General features: G+C 39.1%; 2 protein-coding genes across 3 annotated transcripts in view; both read right to left on the minus strand.

The window, feature by feature from the left end:
* Positions 1-1,553: 1,553 nt before the first annotated feature.
* LOC134659598 (T-complex protein 1 subunit eta) overlaps positions 1,554-19,075 on the minus strand; it is a 36,326-nt gene continuing 18,804 nt past the window's right edge. Inside the window, exons 7-14 of one of the 2 annotated variants that reach the window (XM_063515270.1) lie at positions 18,330-18,463; positions 17,110-17,285; positions 16,283-16,437; positions 14,837-15,006; positions 12,378-12,512; positions 4,577-4,765; positions 3,176-3,300; positions 1,554-1,677 (exon numbers count right to left, since the gene is read on the minus strand). In XM_063515270.1, the coding sequence (XP_063371340.1) occupies positions 1,564-1,677; positions 3,176-3,300; positions 4,577-4,765; positions 12,378-12,512; positions 14,837-15,006; positions 16,283-16,437; positions 17,110-17,285; positions 18,330-18,463 (1,198 nt within the window). In that variant the 3' untranslated portion in view covers positions 1,554-1,563. The remainder of the gene's footprint in view (positions 1,678-3,175; positions 3,301-4,576; positions 4,766-12,377; positions 12,513-14,836; positions 15,007-16,282; positions 16,438-17,109; positions 17,286-18,329; positions 18,464-19,075) is intronic. The other variant, XM_063515272.1, reaches the window with a different exon arrangement.
* LOC134659591 (uncharacterized) lies at positions 9,424-11,531 on the minus strand. The gene is made up of 2 exons (XM_063515256.1): positions 9,596-11,531; positions 9,424-9,534 (listed from the first exon to the last, which is right to left on the minus strand). Exons 1-2 carry the CDS (start codon positions 11,168-11,170, stop codon positions 9,466-9,468), a joined length of 1,644 nt encoding a protein of 547 aa, XP_063371326.1. The 5' UTR covers positions 11,171-11,531; the 3' UTR covers positions 9,424-9,465.

Genomic DNA, 19,075 nt, shown 5'->3' on the forward strand with positions numbered 1-19,075 from the left:
TGAGGAAACCGGACTAATCCCAATAAGGGCCTATTTACCCTCTGGGTTGGGAGGTTAGGTGGCAGTCGCTTTCGTAAAAACTAGTGCCTATGCCAATTCTTGGGATTAGTTACCAAGCGGACCCCGGCTCCCTTGCACATCCGGGTGCCTAGCCTAAATAATATAGCCTAGCTTAATTAATTATTATCCTGATAAAAACTCGCTCGTGACTTCTACCGTGTATATTTTAGCAAACATGCTTGTAAATTATAGTTTGTTTATATTAATAAGTTTACTTTGTTTTATTATAGTTTATTTATTCTGTTATTATCTACTTCTCATAGGAACTATCGGACTAATCCTAATAAAGCCATTTTACTCTCTGGGTTGAAAGTTCAGCCAGTCGCTTTCGTAAAAACTAGTGCCTATGCCAATTCTTGGGATTAGTTGCTAAGCGGACCCCAGGCTAACATGAGCCGTTGCCAAATTGTGGGGTCAACGCGAGGAAGATGATGATGATGATGTGAGCATCTGTTTTGTTAAATAAAACCACAAAATAGTAGTGTAATACATTTTATTAACTAACTTACATACTAAACATTTGTGAAAGCATAGAGGCGTTATTATCATTAATAAAATAATTCAAACAAATGCTTCGAACCGATTAAAATCTGTATTAACATGGAAAGTATCTGACATTGCTAAGTAATATAAATAAAACATTTTACATTTCAGTAAATATAAGCAGATATATTGGACCAGCAATCGTAATACTTTAAAAACATTGTTTAATTCTTAGTTGTGTTTAGAAATTATAACTTTTTACGTACGTTTCCAGATAGTCACTAAATTTCCAAAGTGTTTTCGTTCTGGATTTTAAGTTATAAAAGGCTTTGTGGTGTATTAAAATACCCTGACATTTTCGATACTGGAATAGGGGCGTGCATGAACTGTAGGGGGCAGCACAGTACCCTTCAGATTGGCGCGAGGCGTAAATGTGAATTGTGGTTCCTATGTAGCCCACAAGATGGCCGAACGCAGATGTGCATAGTAGATGCACAAGAACGTACGAGGACGGTAGATCATAGCACTTGCTTTGGCAATGTACATGTTTGTTTCCGATTCAGGCCACAAGATGGCAGACCCTCCAACGCGCACGCTCCCTATCCTCCTGAGACCCAGCGTCCAATTTTTTGTACATATTCCGCAGAGTATTTTGAGCTTTAATTGAGTAACTAAGGGTTCCAAGTTCAAAAACAAAACAAATGCTAACAAATGTTAGTATCGTGTGTCGACAGAGTGACATCCCTAGTGCGCAAAACGTTCAAGCTGATAAACAAGACCAAGTGCGGGTAGTTCGAAAAACTCGCGCGGTTAGACGATGCTGATGTCAACTTTAGACAGTCTTCTCCGAGACCACGAGGACAACGCCGTCCTCGAAACGTCGGAGGTAAATCTTAAAATCAGATACGCGATTAAGTCCCGTTGTACAATTTAATAAAACAAATACTTCTGGGTCTCAAGAGGCTATTGATCTGTCATAGTATCCGTGATATAAAGTAGATAAGTCGAGGTATACATAGTTTAGCCCATGCGCGGCCGGCCCATGCCGCGTCCCATGCCGGCGGGCATGCCACCGGCTTGGGGCATGGCGTCGCCACCCTTCACATTCTTGATAGTTTCGTCTACCGACAGGATCTGAAACAATAAATACGTTTTATAACCTGGACCAGTGGGGAGACACCCCTGACTTCGGGCAAACTCGGCTCCGTCCGGCTCAGCGTTGCTCCGAGCAATTATTTGGGTTGACACAACTTGACGTCCCTTTGCGTGCACGACCACAGATAATTACTTGAATTTTGACAACCCTAATAGCCGAAAGTAGTGCCATGAGTTAGAATAGGGATATCAAGATTCGACCGTGAATCGCTGTCAAATTTCGGTTTTGTAGGAAGTGTCCTTTCTGTACGGTGGTACTATTACTTATACTGTGCCTGGACTAATAGACATTCAAATCGCGCAAATTATGAGAAATACGACGTGAGACGTGAACGTGATCGACGTTATTAAAAACACGTACTTAAAATTTATACTAGCTATCTGAGTTTCCAAAACGTCCCGCTTGGTGCGCTGTTCAGAATGTCATACAAACAAACTGACACTTAACGCAAACGCGTTCGCTACGTTAATTTATCGAATCAAATGTAAATATATCTCAAATATCTCAATGCCTAATAAAAATAAAGCTGGCGTGGCTCACTCCGCGATTTCGTCGCGTCGCTACCAGTTCACGCGGCCCACACCAATTATGGTGTCTAGTCCACAGTAGTTGCTGCGCACCGTTACGGAACGGACGCCTGCTCGCGCTTACGCTACCTAGCGGTCATATCTGTCGTAATAGACGCGTTTTGTTAGAGAGTGAACCTTCTGTACCTAGTACTATACTGTAGCCTCATTCAACTAGTATCCTCATAAACGTCAGTAATTGGATCCGTTGTTATAATCATCGGCTAGAATTGACATTTCTAAAATATTTGATTTACTGTTTCAGTAGTATAATAGTGCTTTTTCTACTCGTCGACTGCAATGCTTGAATTAAGACCTCGTATACCAAAGTTAAATCGCATACTTTTTTCACTATGGGACCCCAACTCCACTATAATATTCATTTCGATACAGTTTAGTCAACTATAATATTCATTTCGATACAGTTTAGTCAACTATAATGAAATTGACCAATCGAAAGCGCGGAGCAAGTACCAGGGCCTCATGAGTTACGAGAAGGTGTCGTTGACCAACCGGCCGGGGGCGCGGGGCGCGGGGCCGGGTCGCGTACGAGTATGAAGGTATCGCGGCTGCTCGCGCATCTTAGCTGTATACTTTTGGTTTTTTTACCTACATATATGATTCTTCTACTAGTTTTTTTTTGTTGACTCGTAAAAAAGTATTGTATACAATAGTGATATAATCAAGCTTTTCAATCTTGTACCTTCCTTAGGCAACTCAGCAAGTTTCGTTGCCTAAACACGGTACTCGACTGAAAAGCTCTCCATTATATCACGATTGTATAAAATACTAATTATGAGTCATGTTGCTTGATAAATCTCAGTATGTCTAAGTATTCATACCTAGTATCAGTGAGTATTTTACCTAGTATTTTCAAGTATTTTTACCTAGTATTATATAGTATTCTTACCTGCGCGGCGGCCTCGCAGGCAGCAGTAACCGCATTAATCTTCACAACAGCAGGCTCCCACACGCAGCTGACGAAGTTGTCCGCGATATCCTCCTTCTGAATGTCCACGCCGTACCATTTCTCGCCTGGAACAAGTATTTAGTGTTACAAATACTGTGAGTGTGCAAGTGTTATTTTTTTGTAATTCAATGCAGCCTCATTGTGGTTAAATCCTCAAAAAGATCAGTAATTGGATCCGTTGTTATAATCATGGGTGAAATACGCAAGTAATAAATACTACGTATATATTAATTATATTTAACGTAAATACTAAGTATATTTAACTAACAAAGAATTTGTATACATATATACTTAGTATTTTATTATTTATTTAAACTTCATTGCACGATATAAAATTGTACAAATGACGGACTTAATGCCTTAAGGCATTCTCTGCTAGTCAACCATCGGGTTAAACAGAAACTTGCAGTTAATGCAGGATTGTATTTACATATATGTACTATATTTAACGAGATGAAAACGAAACATAATTTCAGTATTTTGAACAAGTAATTTACCTAGTACATTAGTACCAAGTATTTTAAGCTCGAAGGCGCGGGCGATTGCTTTGAGTACTCTCGAAAATACTTTGACATAAAGTCGGACTGTCATTTATTTATTTTATTTATCAAGTATCCTATCTAGTATTTCGACCAAGTATTTTACCTAGTATTTAGACCAAGGGATCGTTTCTCAAAAGCTTGTAACTTGTAATACAAGCGGATGTCCCTTTTTGACAGCTTTTGTCAGAAAGGGACTTCCAACTGTATTACAAGTTACAAGCTTTTGAGAAACAGGCCCCAAGTATTTTACCTAGTATTTCGACCAAGTATTTTGCCTAGTATTTAGACCAAGTATTTTACCTAGTATTTCGACCTAGTATTTTTACCAGGGATGTTACGGAGCTCCGTTTCCGTTTCCGTTAAGTCGGAACTTCCGTTTGGTATTACACATCCGTTTCTGTTCCGGTTCCGTTACTTTTGAAACGGAAGTTATATCGGATGTCAATGATTAGCGCGGCAGCGGGACATGAGCGATGTACATAAAAAACAAACAGGTTTATACCAGTCATTCGCTCATAGCCCCGCTTGCCACGTGCTGCAGTAACTAAAGATGTTCTGGTTTATCCGTGTTTTTGAATTTAAAGTACCTATTCGTATGTGTTGTGTTGTGTAATGTATACCTACTGATAGTACTGACTCAGGCTCCGGTTCTGGTTCCGGTTCCGTTTTCGGTTCCGATTCTGTTTCTGGTTCCGATAAACTAAATTTAAAACATCTGGTTCCGCTTTCGGTTCCGATAAAACCACATCCGTTACATCCCTGATTTTTACCAAGTATTTTACCTAGTATTTTCACATACCCTGATGATGTTTCTGTCGCAGCTTGTTCAGCAGGTTAGTGGCGTCGAAGCCCGCGTTGTCGCACAGCTGTCGCGGTATGGCCTCGAAGGCGCGCGCGATGGCGGCTAGTAAAAGTTGCTCCTTTCCGGCCACGCCCTTAGAGTACTCGCGGAGGTGCTTGGAGATCTCCATGTCGATCGCGCCGCCACCTGTTGGGAGTCATTGATAACTAATTGGGGCATTATCTATGAAAAGGGTTGGCATTATCCAACCTTTTCTGGCCGAAGGGTGTCGTGTTTCGGAGGTTCCGGGGCAAACTGCCGAATCCGACACAGGAGCAGCCGATGCAACGGAGCCACGCCGTTTTGTCGACTAAATAGTTTTTAGTCTGTAAAGTATTTGTAATATGGGCCTTGTTGCCTGAATTAAATTTCTAAATAAATTATCTACAATTAGGTTTTTGTCGATGGCGCTTACACCGCACAACGCCGCGCGGCATTGTATTTATATCAGAGCATCGTTAATAATGGCGTAAGCGCCATCGACAATAAGGTCCCTTTTCATTTATTTATTTAACCAACTTACATTTACAGCAGATTGCCAAACATGAAAGTTATAGGTCACAGTACAAAAAATATAAAATTATTAATAACATAGATAGCATATTGCTAAATTATTTGTTAAACATGCATACATTTCAATTTATGGGTAGGTGTCAACTTAATTTTTTATATTTTCATAGATAACGTCACAATTATAAACGCGTGTGGGCACAGAATAACTAAGTACAGAAAGGGCACTTGTGAACTTATTTATAGTTTAACGTTTGAGCCTCATTCAACTAGAATCCTCACAAACATCAGTAATTGGATCCGTTGTTATAATCATTGGCTTCAATTTCAATGAATTATATTTTACTTAGTATCAAAGAAAATAGAGTGACTATCATGGTAAATTATGAAGACACAGTACATTTACTGCCATATTTCGACAGAAGATTAAAACTGCCAGAACGCCATTTGACTTTGATCCTTATTCTTTCACTGATGTGTTAATTTGTTAAATGTCAAAAATTAACGCCATCTAGTCGACAGTAGTCCAAAGGTATAGCGCCATCGCTCGAAAAGGTTGCACCATACCTTTGGCCTAGTCTCGAGTAGATGTCGTTAAATTTTGATATTTAACAAATTGACATATCAGTGAAAGAATAAGGGTCAAAGTCAAATGGCGTTCTAACAGGTATAATCTTCTGTCGAAAGATGGCAGTAAATTTACTGTGTCTACATAATTTACTTTGACAGTCCGCCTCTATTACAAATTATCTTTGGTTACACCAGGTGTTTAGTCGTTAAGGTTCATTTTGGAGTGAAGGTGTTAGAAGAAATTAAAACAGGTCCATACGCTTATGACTATTTATTGCAACTAAACTGCGGCGGGTCATCTCATCATAGGTACATATAGGTATGCAGTAGGTATGCGTGTATAGGTAATAAAAAACAAATTTCAACTTAACATACCGCCCACCAAAAACAACAGTTTTTAAACTATAAGCTTTAGAATGAGTAAGGAAACATTTGTTAACCTAAAACCTCGAAATAACACTAAGTACATTGTAAACTTTAACAAAAAAAGGCATAAGGCACGAAAATCTAGTCTTTAAGTTTACATTAAACGTTAAGTTAACAACTAACAGTCGTTATACAAACTTGAAACTAAACTATCACAAAAAAACTGTAGGTCCTCACTCAGTACAATAGTTACAAACTTATACTACAATATCGGCGCTAATTATTTTATACTAAAATATGTAGGTACATTTTATTCGTTAGAAACACAATATTTATCTATGGTCGGGCCTTAGAGAATATTATTATCTCACAAACAAGTTAGCTTGGTGCTAATTACGTGCTACATAACTAGTCAAGCTAGGTACCCACAAATGTATACTAACTATTAACTAACAATAATGTTAAAGAAGTAAACAAAATCCCATCACCCAGCTGCTCGTTTACATTTGAGAGATATACATACGTACATATGTTATCAACATTAAGCAAAACACTTTGAACCTTACATTCATAGAAATAAAGTGCAATTTTCTATAGTTCATGTTTTCTAATTATATCGTTTCGCTTCTAGATAATGTAAACTGAGCAATTTAACAAAATAATTAAAGCAAATAGATTACAAATAGAAGAAATAATACTTGATTAATAACTATTTGTAATGTAATCTTACATAGTAGCATGTAAGATGCAGGTAAGACATCTTTACGTACTTACAACTATAAAAATATTCGATTTTACAACATAACATCTTGTTTGCTAACGGAATTTGATAAAGATTCAATTGTAATGGACTGTATGGATTGTTTTAGGTACTTTTAACTACAAACTTGGTGTTAGCTAAACAATGTCTTTAGTGAATAATATTTAGTTTAAGTACGAATATAGAAACTTCTTATTCATATTTTTTAAACAATCTAATGAACACACTCGAGTATAAGTCTTATTATAACACAATAAAGTCTCTTTTTGAATGATGTTTGATGTTGGCGAACTAATACCGGAGTGGTTTAACTAAGTATATCATTTCAATGTTTACAAGTTACGTTTATAAGTAAGTATGCACATGTATTCAGATACATAACGGGAAAGCGGTTATGTAATGAACGTTTAACTTTATTCGCGACTATACCTAAGTCTGATTGGGATGATTAGAGGTTTTACCTGATAACTTGATAAGTAGGTATTTCCTTTATACTTGAATTAGGTAAGTATATTTTAAAAGTTGAATGACTGACCGCCCACCCTTTTGTACTCGAGTCTAGGATATATATCACGATGGTGGCTTGGTGGCATACAAGCGTGCGGCCGGTAAGTAAAGTAAGTTAAGCGGACACTGGCGACACTGCGACTGCGTATAACTTGTGTGATAGCTATCTTAATAGTAATAATCCAATCTTTGCCTCGAATGTATGTCCTCATTGCAAGTGTGTCTACGTGCATTCTGACATGAACCTCCTTTATCAAAACATTTGTGATATGTTGCTTACTGGTAATGATTTGAGGGTGGTTGAATTCTTCTGCGAAGGACGAGTTGTTAAGGCGGCCATCGACCCTCAACAGACCATGTTCATCTAAGTATGGGGTCAGTGTAATTAAATAACTCTTTGCCATAATTTTACCATTCTTTTTCAGATTCTTAATTTCCTCTTCATATATCAAATATTGATAGAATCTTATATATCTCATTTCTATTTCTTCCATTTCAGCTGCTGTCAAACAATCTTCTTGCCTTGTCTTGTTTTTCCATTTTATAAATCTTCGGCGTTGAGCTAGTACTCTCTTCAACTTTGTCTTTTTCATTTCTAAACTTGTTGGTAGAATGTCAACTCTAGTGAACTCGGTATCTTTGTCTTTCAGCCACTCTGGTCCAGTCCACCACTCTCTTGCTCTGATTCCTGCTGTGATTGTCATCCACCGTGGGGTCCCGATCACTTGCAGTCCGTTCAGCTCATCTCGGTAAGTAACCAATTCTGAGGGCTGCTCGTCATACCATCCATAGTTGCAAAGCCATAATTTCTGTATCTTGACCTTCGCTGTTGTGACGACTGGAGCCACCCACCGTACGGGATCGAAGAGACTCGCCTCATCTGATAAAACTAACCTTTTTGTTACAGGGTTCCTGAGTTCCGGTAAGTTCACAGTAATTTTAAATATGTCTTCGTTCCTGTCCCAGGTAAGTACAAGTATTTTTATTACCTTATCTAGCTTAATTTCCAGACTGTTCACTGTTTCTTTACTGACTCTATTAACCTCTTGTAAGTACTTTAACAACTCCTCAGAGTTGCTTGACCATCCCTGCATGTGTTCACCTGCCTTTATTAACTTATTAACTTTATTAGATATTACCTTCATTTCAGATAAGTCTTCGTGGCCAGTCATCAAGTCGTCCACGCAGGAGTTCTTAGCCACTGCTTCGCCTAGTAGATATCTTTCCGAATCACCATCAGCGAGTTGACGTAGCATTCGTACTGCTAACCAAGGTGCCGCAGTGATCCCAAACATGACTGTTAACAGCTGATATAAACTTTCTAAGCTGCCAGAAGCTTCATCTCGTTCTCGCCACATTATCCGCTGTAAACCGGTATGGTTGCTTGTCATCCTTAATTGACGATATATCTTAACTATATCGCCTACCACACAGATTTTGTGACATCTCCAGCGAATGATGAGGCTGCGTAGGTCAGGTTGCAAGGTGGCCTCTACCTGCATGCTGTCATTTAAGGATCGACCGATGGAGCCCTTCGACGACATATCCTTTTCTATCCACACTTTTGTGGTGTCCTTATCCTCACGAGTTATAGGGTGCGGGGCTAGGTGAATAGCTTCCCTTTCATCTTCTTGTTCTACTTTCTTCATATGAACTAAATTCCAATATTCATTGCTGACCGTTGTAGCTTCTTCTTTCAGTTTGTCATTTCTCTGGACCTTCCTTTCTAGTTGTTGGAACGTAGTCATTGCGTGCTGCTTTGTTTCACCGCAAAGCTTTCTTGTTTCTTCTTTTGTTTGTTTCAGAGGCAGATGTGCCTCATATCTTCCTATTTCATCTCTTACCGTTGTATTTTTGTAGATTTCTTCAGAACTTTCTTCCTCTATAGACCAAGCTTTCTTGGTTGTGTAAAGTTCTGTTTCCAATTCCCAGAATTTACTTAGTAGATTGTTATCTTCCTCGACTTGTCTTGTGATGTGAAAGCTCCTGACATTATGAGACCTGTTTGAATTGATCTCAATATCACCGGACAAGATCCACCCGAGACGGGTGTGCTGCGCGATTACGTCACCTGGCCCCCTAATCAAACCATTATCTACTATCTTCGCATAGATTTTCGCACTAAGTAAAATATCTATCCTACCTGGTACGTTGAAGGTGGGGTCAGCCAGTTGTATATCCTTAAGCTGAGGCCAAGTATAACCTCTAATTTCCCTTTCAGGTAACAAACGCGTTATAGACTTTAATACATATGCATTGCTTACATTAAAGGAGAAATTTGTATCATATCTAGACGTAATCTGTAAATCTACTAAGTGCTTAAGAGATGTGCGATTACCTTCACCAACACCAAACATGACGCCGCTGATATCGTTTTTCTTTAAACCTAATAAATCGACGACCTTTGATGTTACTAGTGACACCTCTGAACCTGGATCAATGAGAGCACGGAAGACGTGTGACTGACCTGAACTCGATGTGACGTCTACCAGTGCTGTTGGCAACCATATATTCTCACCAGGCTGTTCTCCGCTTGCCACATGCGCTGTGACCTTGGTGACAAACTTTTCTTCGTTTGTGTGCGCAGGCGGATCCTCTTTCGTTGCAGTTGTAACCTGTTTGTCTTCACTTACTGTCTTCTTCTCTCTATGTAATAAGGAGTGGTGTTTTCTGTTGCAGATTTGACATGTCGTGCGTTGTTTGCATTTAAACACAGTGTGATTAGGTACGAGACAATTAAAGCACAAGTTGTTGTCTTGAACGTAGCTGTACCTCTCTTCAATAGGTAGCTCGCTAAACTGCTTACAATGATGTATGTAGTGCTTTTCTTTGCAGAAGGTACATTGCAGATCGTCGTTGCTAGCCGTTGTGTGAAATGCCTTCGGTTTAACACTCGGTGGTTGTTTGTAACTTCTATTTGCAGGTTCTACCATCTCTAATGTGCGAAACCGTGTTTCCAAGAACTGCTTCAGTCTCTCAAATCCAGGTAAGTCATCGCAACTATCTTCACTAATTGTCTCTTCCCATTGTTTATGACTGCTGACATCTAGCTTAGATATGACGACAAACATGACGATTGCATCCCACTGATCGGTAGGCAAACCTAAATTCTTGAGCGCGTTCATACATTCTACAGTGGTATCTAACAGCTGTTTAATCGCGGAAGCCGATTCTTGAGATAACGCTCGTTGTCCAAAAAACTTCTTAAAAACTGTATTCGCGATATATCTCTTGTTGTTATATCTCTTTTTCAGAATCGCCCATGCCTCGGTATAATTTTCTCCAGTGATAGAAAACTGCCGCAATAATACTTCAGCATCGCCCGTCAGACTACTTTTCAGGTAGTGTAATTTCTGTACGTTTTCTAAAGACGAGTTGTTATGAATTAATGCCACAAAAAGGTCGTGAAATGATTGCCACTCTGTATAATTCCCATTAAAAGTAGGTATGGAAATTCTAGGCAAACGGACTTCACTATTGGATGTACTTGTGTTACTCACTGTTTGTTTGGATGTGTCCACCTTTGCGATTTCAGGACTAAGCTTCAATAACACCGTCCTCAACTCTCCTTTGTATGTATAAAACAACTCCTCAAACTGGTCAAACATATCCTCGGAGAAGTACGGAAGTAATTGTCTGTCTTCTACAGAAATCGATAGAAGTATTTTCTCGTGAACTATCTTAAATTCCTTCCAATAAGTATCTAAAGTATCCATTCTTCCTTGTACATATCCAATAGTTATCCTTTCCTTAGGCGACTTTTTGTAGTTGCTATAAGCCTTTTCTATCTTTTCATAAGTATCTTTCTGAAGTAATATACGTTTTTCTATCTGCTCCATTGTGTAATTTCACTGTTACAATATCACCAAATTAAATACCGAATCACTAAGTTTTAGAATGTTCCAACGCGGCACTCACTTTTTACCGTGTAGGGTAAGCGCACAAGTACGTAGGTAAGTACGCGCTGCATATAAGTACGTAATGTCCAATGCTATCTTATTTTGCCGCTGTTTATGTATAAATGCACTATTCCACTGTCCTTTGAAACATGCCAAATCACTCAGTTCAATTTAGTTCGGATAATAACGGCTGTAGAAACATTTGATTGTAAATCCTAAATTTACCAGTCTATATCGTTCTTTTCACTTTAATTCACTTAAACACATTTTAATCCGTTATATTATCCACTTTTTTGCACTGATTTGTGCATATTTAACTCCAAATTACAATAAATTCACTCCGCGTAATAGGTCACCGTAAATGATATCCGTGGTCGAAGGACCATAATGTTTAGTCGTTAAGGTTCATTTTGGAGTGAAGTTGTTAGAAGAAATTAAAACAGGTCCATACGCTTATGACTATTTATTGCAACTAAACTGCGGCGGGTCATCTCATCATAGGTACATATAGGTATGCAGTAGGTATGCGTGTATAGGTAATAAAAAACAAATTTCAACTTAACACCAGGCGTGGCTCACTCCGTGATTTCGTCGTGTCGCAATAAGTACCTACAACTTACAAGTACATCCGTTCCACACCAATTTTGGTGGCTAGCCATAGGCCGCGCGTGGCGCTGTCGCCACCTAGCGGTCATATCTGTCCTAATCGTAACAGACGCGCTTTGTTAGACAGTGAATCTTCTGTACCTAGTACTATTATTTATTCTGTGGTTACAGATTTTATTTATGTATTTTACAAGCTTTTATTTAGTTTCACCTGTCCCGTTGTCTGTAATCAAATCTTGCAAGTTAAATTTGACCCACTTCCCGGTTTCCGATGAAGCTGAAAATTTGCATACATATGTAAGTCGGGTGACAATGCAATATTATGGTACCATCGAGCTGATCTGATGATGGAGACAGCAGGTGGCCATAGGAACTCTGTGATGAAACAACGCAACCTAATTGTGTTAGGGGTTTTTAGAGTTGTCTGTCGTAAGAAAAGTACAGTCAGCGATAAAAGCTTGTACCAAAAATGAGATTTTTGCCAAAAATTTATTTATTCTGTGGTTACACCTAGTATTTTCCAAGTATCTCAAGTACGTACCAGCGACAAGCGCGTCGTTCTTGATGCTGCGGCGCACGATCATGATGGCGTCGTGCAGCGAGCGCTCCGTCTCCTCGAGGAACTGCTCGGCGCCGCCTCTCAATATCATCGTGCAGGTCTTAGCCGCCGGGCAACCTAAAAATACAGTATTTGTTATTTATTTTGTCTGTACGGGTTGCTTCTCGTACAGTCTCGAGATGATAGTTGATAATGATAACACTGCAGTTTCCACCGAAATAACGATTTATTGATAATATGATAAAATGATACAATTAGCGGCTTAATGAATACACTCCGCGGCGGTCGGGCATGTACTGTCTTAAAATAGGTAATAAGTATATGCTATGTGACGGAAAGTGCTGACGGGCGAAATGTTATCCTTTGTACGGACCGTACATTGTCCGTACTTCAATTACACAATAGGGTATTTGACTACTAGTTAAATCAGTTTATTTTTTTGAACTGTCAAAACGATTTTGCTACTATGGAATTTATATGAAACACTAGCATGTGACGCCACAATCAAATTACCTACTCTTTATGGCTGCTCTACACGATGGGCCAACGCCGGCCACTCCAAGGGACGCAGCCATGCGGTAGAATGAGATAGCAATATCACTTGCTCCCTCTAACGCATAAATGCGTCCCTTGGAGTGGCCGGCGTTGGCCCATCGTGTAGAGGAGCCATTATAGTTTTATACGGGTTTTAAAATAGAAATTGTGTATTTGACTGTATTTAAAATAAATTATTTTACACCATGCATGAAATAAAGCACCAGAAAATTAATAGAGAAACGTAGACAGCAGTTATTTTTAGACACAATTTCTATTTTAAAACCCGTATAAAACTATAAAGAGTAGGTAATTTGATTGTGACGCCACATGCTAGTGTTTCATATAAATTCCATAATAGCAAAATTATTTCGACAGTTCGAAAAAAGAAACTGATTTGACTAGTAGTCAAATACCCTATTAAGTATGGATTTTTTTTAGTTCCATTTTATTTAATTTCTACTACTGTATGTCGCACTATAGGTATATATATACACTGAAGTTGGAGCCTCATTCAACAAATATCCTCAGAAACGTCAGTAATTGGATCCGTTGTTATAATCATTGGCTCGACATAAAATAATGATTTACAAAAGCCTAATAATTACTTGTAATATTTTAAATGAAAGGTATACTTTACACTCTTGGAGGATATAACCAAATGGAGACGCCTTGTCTGTAATTTTCTGTACAAAACAGTCTGCCGATTTTTGCGGGGGAGAGGCACGTCAAATGTATGGCTATTTGTACGTAACGTAAAAAAAGCCATGTCAGATAAACGTCATACAATGTGTATGACCATTGGGTTACATCCTCTAAGTTTTCACTATTGATTCTTAGATGGATTTATATTGTTACTAAGTATTACTAGCTAATGTCAAAGATACCGTAAATACGGCTACCATATTAAAATACTGAAAGATACATTAAAATACAGCATAGATAACTATTTACCATCAGGGAGTCCACGGTTCTCGTAACCTTAGAAAAGAAAGCGTTTAGGATAGGATAAGGTATGTCTATGGATAGGGTCAGAAAATTTCCGCGATGCGTCGGTGGTAGCATTACCTAGTATGTATCTCGACCAAGTATTTTACCTAGTATTTCGGCTAAGTATCTCAACCTAGTATTTCAATCAAGTATTTTACCTAGTATTTTGAACAAGTATTTTACCTAGTATCTTGACCAAGTAAATCATTTAGGATGTTTAAATTTAAAATGAAAATGTTTCTATTAGACAAAATTAAATTAAAGTTAACACCATAAGCAATAAGATGTACTGTTAACAATTAATTAGGCAATTAGCTAAGTTTACCCATCTATGTTTTAAGGGAGTTTCCTCTGCCAACAAACTGTCCTGTAGTTTGGCAGAAGAAAAAAATATGTATGTTAGGGTTTATTTCATCTGAATAAACGATTTTTTTTATTTAAGTATTTAACCTAGTATCTCGATCTAGTATTTTACCTAGTATGTTGAAGGTTTCTCTCGCGGCTTGATCAATAAGTTAGTATTCCACGTGTCCAATTTCTTGGTTCAACGTGCATTGCGTTTGTGACGCTAGATGTCGACTACGTAATAACTCGCGTTTTGGTAAGAAAACTGATGTACGGCGTTACCACTCTTTAGCCGTATCCAGACGAGCTGGGCAAATCGATCGATTTGATCAGGAAAATATTTGGCGCCAATCTCATCTAGCGTCCACACGTACACAATTTAATCACCAATTTGCATTCCATAGATACTAACTTCGAAAATTGGCATTTTTGTGTCCGCACCTGCTGATTTGATCGGACAATTTCATCAGATTGGCGAAAAATTGTCTCGTCTGGACTTCAGTTTTCTTTATATTTCTCTGATTTGACGTAGAAACGCCTACAAGATGAGGGCAGCACTAGCGCACACTGACCAGTGAAGATGTTGTAGCGCTCGCCGCCGATCTGCCTCTCGGTGAAGTGCGCGCAGTGGCCGAGCGCCTCGGCCGGGATGGAGCGCGTGGAGCTGAGCACGGCGCCCCCGCACGCGCGCTGCGTGCGGCGCAGGTCCTCGTCCGGCACGCGCCCGGCGCAGAACATGTCGCTGTAATCAAACTAATACTTAGGCCAATTTTTAGGATTCCGTACCCAAAGGGTAAAAATGGGACCCTATTACTAAGACTCCGCTGTCCGTCCGTCCGTCTGTCAACAGACTGTATCTCACGAACCGTGATAGCTAGACAGTTGAAATTTTCACAGATGATGTATTTCTGTTGCCGCTATAACAACAAATACTAAAAACAGAATAAAATAAAGATTTAAGTGGGGCTCCCATACAACAAACGTGATTTTTGACCGAAGTTAAGCAACGTCGGGCGGGGTCAGTACTTGGATGGGTGACCGTTTTTTTTGCTTCTTTTGCTCTATTTTTTGTTGATGGTGCGGAACCCTCCGTGCGGCGAGTCCGACTCGCACTTGGCCGGTTTTTTAACAAGCAGTTTCGTCTGCGAGCGATATTCCAAATTTGATATTAAAGGAAAAAATGAAAAAATTGATTTAGTCTTGGTTAGCATATTGTTACTGGTGAATTCTCAATGCAACTTGAGATTCCGGTGCCGTCAAAAGATGTAATCGTCTTTCGGTAGATGTCGCTATACGCCACCCTTATGGCGTGTATGCATAAAGGGATGAAAAGATTTGCGATGTCCTGGTAGGCTTCCGTAGCTCAGTTGTTTAAGAGCAACGCACGGATTGCGGAGGATGCGGGATCAAGTCCTGTCGGAAGCGTAACTTTTTCCATTTTTTCCTTTCGGACGCTCGAGTTGGGCATGCAGCGGGGCGGGGCGTGCGGCGTGCATGTTCAACAAATGCGCACGTATAGGAGCGGCCTTAGTGCACGCTGCTCACATCACGTGTGAGCCCACAGCCACGCCGCACGCCCCGCCGAACGCTCCGCTCCGAGCGTCCACTCAGGCCTTACACTAATATTTAGGCATCGCCGGTAGCGTGCTATTCGGTTCGGTGGTCACCGCCGAATGGCAGATCCTGCCATCAAGGTCGACAACCTTTTGAGATCTAAGAATCTATACTCTATAGTACTCAAGTAGCCCGAGTATGATTATGATTACCTAGTATCCTCAAGTATTATTACCTAGTATGCCTAAGTATTTTTACCTGGTATCCTCAATTATTTTTTACCTAGTATTCTCAAGTATTTACCTAGTATTTACAAGTATTTTTAACCTACGCCTATGTATTTTTACTTAGTATTTACGAGTATTTACCTAGTATTTACAAGGATTATATACCTAGTATTCTCAAGTATTTACAAGTATTTTTTACCTAGTATGCCCAAGTATTTTTACCTAGTATTTACTTACCGGTCAGCGAAGTACTGCGTAGCCACGTCCCCAATAGGCAGCTTGCTCAGCACCACATTGGCCCCGCTCTTGTGCAGGGCTTCAAGCTTCTCGTACAGGATCTGCCATTCGGCGTCGACCACCTTCTGGTATTCCTTCACGTTGTCCACACGCACCTGAAGATTAAGTATGTGAAATAAAAAATGGAACCTTTTTTTAAATACTTATATTTTTTTAGTGAATGGCCTCATTGAAACTTTGAATCCTCAAAAGTGAATTCAGAAATTGGATCCGTTGTTATAATCATAGGCGAATAGAAAAATAGTTATTTACGATACAAGTGCGGAAAAGAGGAAATTCGAAACGAGTGGCGATAAATTAAAACACGACCAAAGGGAGAGTGTTTTAAATCGACACGAGTTGCGAATTACCTATTCGCACGTGTATCGTACAACGTTTTACAGTACATATGGCACTTTAAACTTTCGACATACGCACGGAAAGTGCTCTTTCCCGCACTAGGTCAGGAAAATAGCAACATATGTACTGTAACATATATTACAAAACGAAGTAACTATGAAAAACCGTCGTTATATACGATGAAATAAAAACTTATTTGGGTCGTACGGGTTTTCCAATCGTTTCCCATCCTCTTTCGTAAGTCGCCAAGTATTTATTACCTAGTATTCTCACGTATTTTACCTAGTATAGCAGACTATTTTAACCTAGTATCCCCAAGTATTTTCTCCTAGTATTCCCAAGTATTTTTCCCTAGTATCCCCAAGTATTTTTCCCTAGTATCTCCAAGTATTTTAACCTAGTATTCTCGAGTATTTTTTGTAACTCACCTCAGCATTGTCCCTCTCAGCCTTCAGCTCGAGCTCGATGTTGAGCAGCGCGATCTTGCACGAGTCATAGCTCTTCGGTTGCATCTCGAAGCCGGCGTACGAGAACGTCTTCTTGAACGCCACTCCGGACACCAGGAATGAGTCCTCCAAGGCGCCGCCGGAGACTTTCTTGATGCCTTGAAGAGAAAAAAAAAACATTTTAAAAAGTTATTATCGAAATATAAGCCTAGAGAAATAGCGACATCTACGCTTAATAAGAGGTAGCTATACAGTCAGCAGCAGAAGTTGCTAAGCGGGCGGGGTGTTCAAAATTATCTTGAAGCGACATTATTAAGAGAATAAGAGCGTGTCAAGGTAATTTTGAACACTTCGCCCGCTTAGTAACTTCTGCTACTGACTGTAGCTTTCAGTTGAAAAATAACACTGTTTTTCACTGAAAGTTAGTTGTAGTTTACTTCGGTATGATTAAATATAGATATTAGTTGACATGCCTCATTTCTACTATCGAGACCCACACAATACTGTTCAGGTACAATCCTTATGTTTAATCATTGGTTGTCAACTAAACTAATATAAAATACACAATCTATTTAAAAAGTACCGGTCAAGTGCAAGTCGGACTCGCGTTTCAAGGGTTCCGTACATTAAGTCCGACTCACGCTTGAATCCACATTTCTAAAAGGTTTTCCTGTCATCTATAGGTAAAGAACTATTTTGTGTATTTTTTTTCAAAATTTTAGACCCAGTAGTTTCGGAGATAAAGGGGAGGGAATGGTCTGACAGACAGACGCACAAGTGATCCTATAAGGGTTCAGTTTTTTCCCTTTGAGGTTTTCCTCACCAAGTTTTCATATAGTATCCCTAGTATTTTTACCCCCAAAGTACCTAGTATCCCCAAGTATGTACACCTAGTATCCCCAAGTATTTTTACCTAGTATCCCCAAGTATTTTTACCCAGTATCCTCAAGTATTTTCACAAGAGTAGCAAGTATTTTACCTAGTATCCGAGTATAATCTAAGTATTTTTACGTATCTGTCGAGGACGAAGTAGGTTTTATATGATTATACCTTTTTGTCTATTAATATTTGTCACGTTTTTTATAAAATACTTTTGTTTTTTAGGTGTCAGTAAAATGCTCTGTGTGAATGCCGGCTTTTTCGTTGCTCCCGTATTTTAGCTATCGAATTGTGTAAATTGTCCTGGATTCCGGGACACTTACCGATCATGTCCAGAGGCAACAGGGGAGCGTCCAGAGACAAGACAGCGTCGACCACCATGGCGGAGAAATGGTCCTTTTGTCTATGGATCAGCTTTGAGGCCATGGCGGTGGAGGCGCACTTCCGAAGCAGGTCGCTGGAACAATAGGGTATTTATTTTCCACTAGTCAAATCAGTTTAATTTTTCGAACTGTCAAAACGATTTTTCTACTATGGAATTTATATGAAACACTCGAATGTGACGTCACGATTTTAAAACTCAATTTCTATTTTATAAATCGGATAGAAATATAAAAAGTAGGCGAGTTGACCGTGACCTCACTATAGGTACTCGTTTTCATATAAATTCCATATTAACAAATAGTTTTGACAGTTCTAAAAAAGAAGCTGATTTGACTAATAGGTAAGTAGCCTATTGAATAAGCAATTAGGCACAACACAGCCAGTTTGCGTTGTTTTATCACATAGTTCCTATGGTCACCTCCTGTCTCCATCATCAGATCAGCTCCATGGTACCATAATATTGCATTGTCACCCGACTCACATATGCATGCAAATTTTCAGCTTCATTGGAAGTCGGGAAATGGGTCAAATTTAAATTGCAATATTTAACCTATACATACACTGCAAGTTAAATAAAAGCTTATAAATAAATTTAATGTATGAATAAGTGTCAACTTAGTTATAAGTATATAACTTTGGAATTTTTGTGGCATTACTAAAGACTACTATAATATTATATGAATTA

The sequence above is a fragment of the Cydia amplana genome, chromosome 25 (genome assembly GCF_948474715.1).
Source record: "Cydia amplana chromosome 25, ilCydAmpl1.1, whole genome shotgun sequence".
NCBI lineage: Eukaryota > Metazoa > Arthropoda > Insecta > Lepidoptera > Tortricidae > Cydia > Cydia amplana.